This window comes from Vitis vinifera, chromosome 15 (genome assembly GCF_030704535.1).
Source record: "Vitis vinifera cultivar Pinot Noir 40024 chromosome 15, ASM3070453v1".
Taxonomy (NCBI): domain Eukaryota; kingdom Viridiplantae; phylum Streptophyta; class Magnoliopsida; order Vitales; family Vitaceae; genus Vitis; species Vitis vinifera.
In genome coordinates this window covers 1,159,351-1,170,850 of record NC_081819.1, presented here as the reverse complement: position 1 = coordinate 1,170,850, position 11,500 = coordinate 1,159,351, and the positions used below count along the sequence as shown (strand labels likewise).

At 34.4% G+C, this 11,500-nt stretch overlaps 2 protein-coding genes across 5 annotated transcripts; one reads left to right on the top strand and one right to left on the bottom strand.

The window, feature by feature from the left end:
• On the bottom strand, positions 1-1,588 carry LOC104881747 (uncharacterized). 3 transcript variants are annotated; one of them, XM_010662925.3, is made up of 5 exons: positions 1,401-1,588; positions 641-840; positions 521-564; positions 300-432; positions 1-210 (listed from the first exon to the last, which is right to left on the bottom strand). In XM_010662925.3, exons 2-5 carry the CDS (start codon positions 791-793, stop codon positions 115-117), a joined length of 426 nt encoding a protein of 141 aa, XP_010661227.1. In that variant the 5' UTR covers positions 794-840; positions 1,401-1,588; the 3' UTR covers positions 1-114. The 3 variants fall into 3 exon arrangements, with proteins under 3 accessions (XP_010661227.1, XP_059599142.1, XP_059599141.1); XM_059743159.1 differs by lacking the exon at positions 1,401-1,588 and adding an exon at positions 1,193-1,276; XM_059743158.1 differs by lacking the exon at positions 1,401-1,588 and adding an exon at positions 1,058-1,091.
• Positions 1,589-5,246: 3,658 nt separating this feature from the next.
• LOC100248966 (uncharacterized) lies at positions 5,247-11,482 on the top strand. 2 transcript variants are annotated; one of them, XM_002273536.5, is made up of 7 exons: positions 5,276-5,466; positions 5,565-5,737; positions 6,237-6,289; positions 8,244-8,358; positions 8,553-8,675; positions 10,872-11,043; positions 11,139-11,482. In XM_002273536.5, the coding sequence occupies exons 1-7, from the start codon at positions 5,356-5,358 to the stop codon at positions 11,322-11,324; spliced, it is 933 nt and encodes a 310-aa protein (XP_002273572.1). In that variant the 5' UTR covers positions 5,276-5,355; the 3' UTR covers positions 11,325-11,482. The 2 variants fall into 2 exon arrangements, with proteins under 2 accessions (XP_010661179.1, XP_002273572.1); XM_010662877.3 differs by lacking the exons at positions 6,237-6,289; positions 8,244-8,358 and having other exon boundaries at positions 5,247-5,466.
• Positions 11,483-11,500: the final 18 nt, after the last annotated feature.

Sequence of the window (11,500 nt, the reverse complement as noted above, 5' to 3'; positions counted from 1 at the left end):
TTAATATAAAGGAGGCAACACTATATATTTCAGCAAGTAGTAGTAACAATTGCTATTACATTCACAGTCATCGACATCACAACATTTACACTGAATAGAAATGTATAGAAAAATTTACATCTGAAATTCAACCTGTATGCCTAGACCACCACCACATGCGAGTACAAATTGGCCTTCACGGATTACAGGGTGGTAAGCATGCAGCCGAATCTGTAACATATGTGCCATGATTATCAATCTTAATATATAGATAAATCAAGGAGAAAATTAATTAATTTGTTAAATATATAAATCCTTACTATTCTCCACCCAAGCCATTTTCCACATGAAATACAGTAGATAGCAACCTCATCCACATGACTCCCTGCAGGAGCTTCACCTACATATGCATCAAGAGTTGGATAGTCTCGTTCTCTAAAATTCACACCAGTACTGCACACTTGGAACATCAGAATAGATCAAAAATCAACAACAGTTAAAAAGACTATCAAAACGCGTTCTGATAGCATTGGAACCTTACGCGTAATCAAAGAGGAGCTGAGCCGTGGAAAATGGATAAAGATTCTACAAGAATAGCAAAGAAATTAATGAAGCATGAAATCTTGCAAGTGAATCTTAATTAATAGAAAAGAAAAAGTACCTGAATAAAGTTATGGCCCTGAGCAATGAAATTATGGCAAAAGATACAGCGGAACACACAAGGAAGTGGTGGGGTATCCAGAAAGGCTTCAAGAGCCTGAAGCATATGTGCAGTTGCTGGTGGAAGAGGGTCACTGTTAGGCATTTCCGCCATTGGAACTTGGAATATCAGAGATTATCACCTACTCTTCTTGATGGATCCTGCAGTATCATTTGCAAATTAATTAGGAAAAGAAAGAATAATACCAGATATTTATGAAGAAGGCTTCAAGGTGTATGAAAGCACTCAACAGCTTAAATTTTCCCAAGAAAATGAAAGAAACCAAAATGAGAGAGGAGGGAGGGAGGGGAAGTTATTTTGTTTTACAAAAACAGTTTATGAGTCCGAAGACTCTGAACTATGAGTAACAATAACTACTTATATGGTAAAATACACCAAATCGCTCCTGTTTTTAATTAGGAAGCAACAACTTCCGCGTGGAAAGGGAATCTGATTAGAAAAAAAGAAGGAAATTAATAACTTCCAAGTGAAATTGAGTTGCAGATTCTTAACCAAGAAACTGAGAGCGAAACAATTATGAATGCGAAATCAACGACACCCAAGCTATCAGATTCTTGAATTTAATTTTCTGGAGAAAGTGAGCGAAAGCGAGAGAAAGTGATAGAGAAACAGTTATGATTCTTATATAGGAAACAAAGAAAATGAACTTGAAGAAATAGATCCATACAGAAAGAAAGAAAAGGGTTAGGAAAATTTTTACCGGATTGATGACCAAAGAAACCAGGAGATTGTTGAATATGAAATCAACGATCTTCAAATTATAAGATTGTCTCGGACTGGTGAAAGCTAGCAGGTTGAATTTTCTAGGGAACGTGAGAAAAAGCGAGAGTTTGTTATTTGTTCGAAAGCAAGACGATTATGAACGTGAAAGAGGAGTAGTGATGATTATATACCCTAAACAGTTATGCAAGATTATCAGTAAGCTCAACCACCTTCATATTATATTACCACCTTGCCATCGAGGCAAATATCAAATAGAAAGCATATTAAAAATGCATCCCTTGTTTGGATCATGAATTTTTTAAATTACCTTTTATTTTTCTTTTGAAACAATGATCAAATATTTTGTTCTATTAGTTTTTTCAAAATATAATATATTCTATAATTTTTATTTTGCTCTATATTAAGAATGTGTCATAGTAATTTATTAAAACGCCCATTGGGTAACTGCAATAAAATATTCTACAATTTTCATTTTGCTCTATCTTAAGGATGTAGTGCATTATTTTCATTAAAATATTCATTGGGTAAGTACAATAAAATAAATATCATCGCTTTATTTGTAAGTGCACTTTCAAATTCTCTGTGGCCATCAACAAATAATTTCACCTACATCATTAACATTTTTTTTTGTTAGTGCACATTACATATACAAAATGTATTATATAAAGGTCACAAACTATTATTATACCTGATTCATTCCCATTACATTCGTGCCATTTGATTTTGGCTCAGACGGGTGTTATCAACAAAATTTATAAAACCTAAATCACCTCACACTAGGGTAGCATAGCTAACATAGTATAGTGGCTCTAGGATCGTCCACAAGGATGGGTTTTCATCATACAGTTGACTTTACTTTAGTGAAGGAAATAAAATCGTGTTTTTCCTTATGAAAATTAGCTTTTAAAGAAAATGGAATTGTAGTTGCAAAGATTGATTTTTAAGTTAAACTAAAACAATAAGTGAAGTTAACTACAAAGAAAAGGTCTCTTGGAGCTTTAGGTCACTAGGATCGGGTTCCTTAAGCAAAGGGGAAGATTTCGGATCTTCTCCTCGCGTTGGGGACAATAACATAAAGGATGGTTATCTCTCGAACCGGTTTTTTATTTAGCAATTAAGATTTGATCCAAAGGGTTCATGGAAAACAATAGTTGCTTCCCATTAATGGCTTCAAACACTAAAGACTCTCACCTTGAACCACCTCCCAATGGCTCGTAAATGATAACTAATAGACATCCATGGATCTAGCAATAAGCATCCATAGAATCCGAAAAGCTTACCAAGTATTGGCCATTCAAGGTGCTTTTAAGGGATTAAGGGATTTAAAGCTAAACCTTGAAATAAAGATCATTAATGGTTAACAACTACTTTCATTTAAAGCAATGACAACTCCCACCTTTGCATTGAGGTCCTTCACCTAACTTCCATCACTCCAAGAAACATAAAACCTAGCCACTCATCCCCTGAAAAATTATCCTCAGAGGTTGTTTGGCTAGAAAGAAAAGTGAAAACAAGATGAGAAGGAAAGACAGACCAAAAAGCTCTCTGTATTTCTTACTACGGGAATTTACAAGTGTTCAATGAAAAAAAAAAAACATCATCCTTTCTCTCTTTCTCTCCCTTTTTATATATGCTACCTAAAAGATATATAAAAAGATACAAAAGAAAATATTGATGGAGAATAGTCCGCATAATTCTCGAATATATTGGATAATCAACCCTAGTCATACACATTAATGACTTACTTCATGAATTGTGAGTATCTTTGAATGATTTGAAGAGATGGTAATTAGCATCAATTGTTTAACTACTCTCCATGATATTGTTGTACCACTATAGGTAAATTTATATCTCATTTGAAGCCAATCTTTGTAGGGATTTGAAAGATAGCTAACATCCACATATCTAAGTAACTAATATTCTTATCTTTTTTAATAAAGTAAACTCATGTCAATTATTCTACAAAGAAATTGTACTACATGCTTGACTCTATTTCAATATCTTCGAGTTGGAGTGGAACTATATCTTATAAGCAAGTTAATAGAAAATATTATATTTCATCGTATACAATTTGCAAGTAAATGAGTACACCAATAGCACTAACATAAGATATTTATGGATCATGTAGTTCTTCGTTATCATCTTTATAATGAAATAGGTCCTTTTGCACTTCAAGTAATTAAATAATCATTGAAAAGATTAATGAATTTGTTTTGTCCATATAAAAGTGCTTCAATACTTTCTCTATATATATTGACTAATGGGTTAATACTCCAATTGGAAAATGTTCGATCTATAAGTTGAAACAAAATTATATTTCCTAAATCCTTTATTACGTATTTCTTTTTCAAATAGCCAATTGTCCTCATGAGCCCTTTAGAAGTTCTAACAAGATTCAAATTATCCACGTACACTACAACAATTACAAATCTAGTTGCATTGACAAATAAGATTATTTATATATCCTTCTCTTAGTAAATATTTGTTGAGATAGTTATACAACATGTGTCCAAATTGCTTTCATTAATACAAGGACTATTATATCTTAATTGTGTACATACTATGAGATTTTAAATAATTTGCTTCAAGTATTTCATATTCTTTCAAAATTTCATACATTTGAGATTTTAAATTATTTACTTTAGACATTCAAAATCCTTCAAAGATTTACACATACATATATTAATATTTATAGATCCACAAAAATAAGTTGTAGTTACATTTAGGAAACATGTATTAAATCCTAATGGGACTATTATATAATTGAGTTATTAAAGAAGCTAATACATAGTTTATTTTGGAAACTCCATACTATAAGTAATGTTTAATATCTCATTATCTCTATTTTTTTCGTAGTACTTTAATACAAATATTAATTTTATTATTTTAAACTTCAAGTTTTCTCATTTTTAGGTCCTTGGCGTTGGACTTGAAACCCTAATATTTCTCTTTTTATCAACGAATTTAGGCCTAATTGGATTACTTCTTTCCACTTTGACTAATAATTTTTTACCTTTTTTTTTCAATTAGGATCCTCATCATTGTTAATAATGTTAGGCAACTTTGGAAAGAAGATATTATTTTGATCCTATTTTCTTCCATATGCATACCTATACCTCTTTAGAGACTATTTGCCTTTTTAAGAACCATTTGTCTCTTCTTGGAGGGATGTTGTATAATTTACTATTTTTTCGAGAATTATTTATTTGTACTTCTCTCTAATGGCTATTAATTTAATCAATTTTGGATTGATCAATTATTTTATTATCCTTGTAATTCGAACTCTTTAGATGAACTAATTATTATCTCTTCAAGAGCACCAATATTATTGCATTTTTCAATATTTCAATGCCTTTTAGGAAATCATGGTCCTTTAAGCAAACAAATCTATCACACTTCAAATATGTCTTAGATTTATTTATTATAACATTTATTAATTTGTCCTTCGGACAATAACACGTGTTGATTTACAATTAATATACGTGACTTTGTCACAATCTTTGTGTCCATAAATATATCTCATAATTGATTTGCAATACTTTGTAAATAAATCATTTTTTAAACTTTTAGTTCACATTTATTATATTATCAAGATGAAACAAAATTTATGCATTTCAAGTGATTTTATTATTCATCTAAAATCGGCTTTCCTCCCCAAGGATGAAAAAATTGTCTCATTAAAATAAGATTATATGTGCAATTCTAAATACATTAAAAATATGAATATTATCTCATTCTTTTTAATTAAATATTTATTTAAAATTTTTGAATGAAAAAGGGGAAAAAAAAAAAAGTGTAGTTAGGAACCTTCGTTCTGTATAATGGCAAACCAAACTAAACCAAACATGTTGGAATAATAGGATAAGGATAGGATGTAAAATATGAAAGCAGGAGCAGCAGCTTACCAATAAAGAGTGTGGGGAAATTGTGGAATGGCAGTGGCATTGGCATCAGTTGACCACAGCTTCAATTTCAGATTCCCCACTTTCTGCTGCTCATCGAAACCCCCCACCACCACCTACCGCCCAGCTGTTATTCTTCCAGTTAACTCACTCTTTTTTCACTATCTTTTTTCATGAACTCATTGCAAATTCTAAAGAATGTACGCTTTGAATTGACATAAACACATACATGGTTTCAGGGCTTAGGGAACAATTCAGGTGACTATCACAAGTTGGAGCTGACCTTGAAGGAGTATGGTGTGGCCAGTGTTGTGGCTAAGGTTTCAAGGCTTGATTGGCTGAGGAATGCTGCTGGTTTGGTAGACCCCAATTACTGGAGAGGCACTCTCACTCCTCGCCCTGTTCTTGATTGGTACTCCTCATTTTCACTGCTATGTTAGACTAGTGATGCTTTCTCCAACGGGATTATCTGAATTGATGCTTAAATACTATTGATTTTGCAAATGGGTTTCCCCATCTGTTGCTTTCTCTAGATGGGTTATCCCATCTGATCCATGAATTCTCTTGATCATGCAAATGGGTTTCTCCAAATGTTACCATCTCTAAATGGGTTCTCTAAATGGGTTATCTAAATTGATGCATAATTAGTCTTGATTTTGCAGATTGGTTTTTCTGATGTTGCTTTCTCTAAATGGGTTATCCCAATTGATGAATGAATCATATCGATTTAGCAAAAGGGTTTATCCAAATGCTACTTTCTCTAAATGGATTATTAAAGTTTGATGTATTAGCACTCCTGATTTTGTTTAGACAATTAGAAGAGTGTTATTGTATCCATTTAGGAACACCCCATCTGAAGTGGATGGTGTTTTCCTGATTATCATATGATTAAGGCAATGCAATGTGAGCAGGTATTTGAAGAGGGTTGATGAGGCAGTCCAGGAGGCAAAGCAACTGACTCAAGGTTTCTATCTTTGCCTGTAAATTCATTCCAATTGAAAGAATTAGAAAGGTTCTAGAGGTGGTATGAGTTTGCTTATGGCTAAACTAGTTCTCTTTTTTGATGACTTGTCGGTTTGGATGGTGAAGTCAAAAGACATTTTAGAACCTGAGAGGAAAATAGATAGAACTAAGTGATATTTTTTAACATTTTGTTTGTATTTAGAGACTAGAAACTACTGTGGTCTATTTGAGCTAATACCCATAAAAACCCTAAACTATTCTTTGAAAATCTGCAAATATGTGAACTTAGCGTATCAAACTCATATTATTTCTTGTGACTTAGTGCATGCAGTAGGAAATAGAGAGGAAATAGTGAAGAAAGTAATGAAAAAAAAGGTATACTTACCATTGTTCTTGCTGTTCTTGAAGTAAACCAGTGTCATGTCTAGATTGAGTGCTAGATTATCAGCCATATGATTTCAAATCGTGGTTCTCCCCCTGTCTATGATGCTTTGTTGGTTTTTCTTAAGGAACTAAATGATGCATATATGTTAGGTTCTTTGTTAACTAAGCCACTGGTCATACAAATTATGGTATAATTCTCCAATTTATTTCCAAATTTCTCAAGCGGTGCCCAACTTCTTTTATCAAATGCAACAAACAACAGGTTTTACATATAATTCATGAATGCATAAGTCATCTTAAGTTCTCTCTAATATCATGAATACTCCTGAATCATTTCAAACAATCCTGGATTGGTAACATACACTTTCAGATGGATGCTCCCTTGTTTTTTCTTTCCATGGGGTTTTCTTCTCTCTCTTGAATTCACTCTTGAATCTTCTCCAAAATATTTCTTTATTTTCCTGCATAAGTCACAAACATTTAAAATGCTCTGAACAATTCCCAAAACCCAGATTTCTAAGGTGGGACAGTGACCTTGTTAAAATTTCTCAATAAGCTTTTAAATTCCACGGGATACTTTTGCAAGCTGTGGGTTTCATGTTAACTGAAGTGTGATTCAAGTTTTCATGCCCCTGTCTATCCAATACAACCTTCCTTTTAGGGATGGGATAAAGTTGGTCCTTTTATGAGTCACCTAAGTGGTGAAGTATTCGGTTTGACATAAATCCCATTATACAAATTTCTCCCACCAAATTGTCAATAAGTATCCCACACATCATAGCATTCAGAATGCAAGGCTGAATTCTATGGTCGCTACCACATATATGCTGCTTTGATTTGATGGTGTATGGGGAAATGCTGGGCTTAACTAATTTAGTGGAATCACTTTAGTAGCGCAGGCTATGTTCGGAAAGAGGAATGGCTTCCAACAGTTTTTGTAGTTGGATGGCATCTAATGAAAGCAATGGAGGAGATGATAATGGGTTCAGTCCTGCCTCATGACATTAGATAGAGGGCCAATGCTCCCCTTGGCCATTGGAGCTCACTATGAAATTTTCTTGGTGATTGATCATTTGACCTTTTAACTGTACCTGTGTGCTTGGATTATCACAGTTCAAGTGATTCTTTTATAAAGCAAGTATCACCTGCTTATTTGGGGAAAAGGCTCCATCTCCAAAAATGAAAATTTCCTTGAAAATTTTTCAATAAGACAATATATCAACCTTTAAAATTTTTTGAAAATAAGTTCCTAAAAATAGATAGGGAAATATTCTACAGAAATAATTTTCTTATACAACACTCATAATCATGTATCAGAACACTGTATTCTCTCTCTGTCTCTTCCACCATGCTCTTAACAAAAAATAGCTTTTCCAGGGGATAAATGCTGCAAAAGGCCTTAAAAGGTTTGTTCAAATGGACAATCAAAGTTGGTCTCTTGCTTTCCCTTTGAAGCTTCCTCTGTTTCTCAAATTATTGCAATACATACGCTCATCAGGAGCATTATCTGCTGAACATTATATTCTTAAAATATCATAATTTCTAAAATGATGGAGCATAATCTATTATAGGTGGGACTTTGTCATTAATTGGACACTCAGCTGGAGGATGGCTTGCACGCGTCTACATGGAAGAATTCGGGGTATCCCAGATTTCCTTGTTGTTGACTCTTGGGACCCCCCACCTGTATGTTTTCAAGTTTGTTAGTGGATTTTCTTGCCATTTGGCTCTTGGATCCCTTCATTTCTTTAATCGATTTACAGATACTTTGCAGCTACATCTTTCTTTAATGGAATTTGCAAAAAACTTTAGTTTCTCTACTATTTGGAGCTTAATTTGACTTTCATCATGAAAAATACTATTGAATATGTTCCTTTCAGGCCACCTCCAAAAGGTATGCCTGGGGTTATTGATCAAACAAGGGGACTCTTGGATTATGTTGAAAAGAATTGCTCAAAAGCTGTTTACACACCACAACTGAAATATGTATGTATTGCTGGGAGGTAAACTCAAAAAATTGACATCCTGTTTTATTGTTTCATAAATTGCTCATCTTATCAGCTTTCCACCCATCTTCTTAATGTTATTCAACATTGGTTCTCTATAGCTTAGAAGTTATAAACCACTTGCAGCACTCTAAGACTATTGCCTGTTTGCTGGGCACATGCTATTAATCTATGATTACTGAAAGATGTTTATTGATGTATGATATGCAAGCTTTTCATCAGTGTATATGAATTAGCACAGATAGTTCTTGAGAAGCAATGTGACATGCCACTATTGGATTGAGCCATCTATTTTCCTTCAACATTGTTGCTATTTTGGTTCATGACTTTTCATTATGTTCATATACATTAGCTTGAGTAGCCAAGCCACACATTTTCAAAACAATTTAGTTTGATTCATGCTTCTGATTGTATCTTGCTTTGCAGTTAATGTTATCTTTCTAGATTCATATCCTTGAGGCTGTATTGGTATGGAATATCCATATAAGAAAAGTCTAGGGGACAGCTTGAAGCTATTAGCGGGGAATCTTCATATCACATTCTAGGAGGCGGCTTATACTTAGATCTGTTTCTATTGATGTTAAATTTCCTATGATGACATTATTGGCTCATACTTATGGGGAATTCTGGCATTTTTGATAGTCAAATGGCCAAATATCCTTGGAAACAATTTAATTAAAACTTTTGGGTTGTGGGATGAAATTTGCATATTGTACCATTTTTTTCTAATTGACAATTCACAATTAATTTCCAACCTTGTCATTTTAAGTTTGATCATGTGATTTAGCATTGATGAACTTTCTCAAGCTGCATAATCGGCTAACTTCTGCTTTATTACACATAAATATGCAAGTTGAATTCAGCGGCAGAGCCTGCAAATGGCTTGGGGGTTGAATTCATCCTTTCTTGACTGTTCTGTTTGAAGTCACCTGTTCAACTCTTCTCTCTAGCTTCCAGTAATTTTGTAGCTGTGAATTCTTAAAATTTTCAAGATGCTGCCTGGTCTAAATTTCATCTTACATTGTGGTGGGTAGATTGGTAATCATTGAATGATACTAGTATTTGAGCAATGATACGAAATTACTGAAGTCTACAATCCCAAAAGATGAGTACCAAACATGAAATAATGCTGATGAACCAGAAAAGCTATATTAAACAAGAACTATAAAGAAATTTCTGACTTGCTCTATACAGAAGTATGTAGATTACGAGAAATGTAGCTTAACTATTTATAGAAAAAAATAAAATAAAATTTGATGTTGACGCTGGTTTTTAGGTGTTTCTGTATGATATAGTTAAATTCAGATAGGATCCCTGTAACTACAAAGCTGAATCTTCACTAGGAGAGCCTCAGTTACAGTGGGTGATGTTGAATATCTTCTACTGTAAAAATGGAGCTATTGACAAGAGCCCTAGCATGTCCAAAAAGATGGAACTAGCTTTTAAACAGTTACTGATATTAAGGTGTGAGTATCAAATTGTTTGATTGGACAATGTCGATGTTAATGCAATTTTGCTGACCCAGGACTCTGAATTCTACTTTTGTCTCAGAATGATCAGCTTCTGTTCCTAGGATCTCAAGAATTATTAAATTCCTCTTCTTTTTTTTCTTCTCGCCTAAGAGAGAAACTACAAGGTAATTCATAATCAAGACCTTGTCTTTGACCGCCTAGTGCTACACCCACTTTGTCAGCACAAGTGACTTGAACTCCAATGTGTAATGGGTCTAACCCCAAGCCCAGAGTGTCCAGTCGCAGTTTAGATTCCAATGAGTGAGGTATCGATCCTCACAGAACATACATGCTTGGCCATGTTGGAAACAGAGAGAGGCACCATAGAAAAACAGAATGCAGAATGCAGGGTAGTTCCGTTATTCTTTGAGACTGTCCCTGGTGGACTTGTTGGAAACAAGGAGGGAATTGGTTTTTTCAACAAAGAACTGTCTACTAATACCACTTTTCAGTTGTCTTTTTCGGTGCCTGTGATGCTCACACTGGTAGCCATCAAGTGTTAACAAGACTACTTTATTTAAAATTATAAGATTATGTTTTAAATCTCATGAACAAATCTGCAAAATGTGATGTTTGGATCCATTGTGAGATAAATCCTTGGTTTTATCTTAGTAGAATGTAGATTCAAATGCTTCAGAGTACGCTAAATCTGGAATCTGAAGAGGTACTTCCCAATCTGCAGGTATATTCAAGGAGCTCGACTCTTTGGCAACTCAAATGTAAACGCTAATGCTGCAGTTCCCATTGAGGATGACCTGCAAATCTCTGAGGTTGCTGTTGTGAAGGACATGAACAACTCAACACCCAATTCCCCCACCCTTCGTGCTCGATTCATCGGGCAAGGGTACAAGCAGGTAAACTAATCTTGGCAATGGCCTACCATAATAGAAGGAAAGAAAATGTAGGGTTCCATTCTGAGAATTGTTTTTTGGTTCTTGGATTGTGATAGGTTTGTGGGCAAGCAGACGTGTGGGGCGATGGTGTTGTGCCAGAAGCATCAGCCCATCTGGAGGGGGCACTCAATGTTAGCTTGGATGGGGTGTACCACTCACCGGTTGGCTCAGACGATGTGTCGAGACCATGGTATGGCTCCCCAGCTGTTGCAGAGCAATGGGTGCATCACCTCCTCAGCTAAATGCATTTGAGGTACTCATCAAACAATAAATAGTAGTCTCATTCATTGGAATTCCATTCATCCAAACATTGTACACACTATATGACTCATCCTTGGCTAAAAGGAAGCGAAAACATTTCCCTCTAACACCATATTAAACAACCCCTTTTGACCTAAAATCTTAAGCTGTAAGGTAG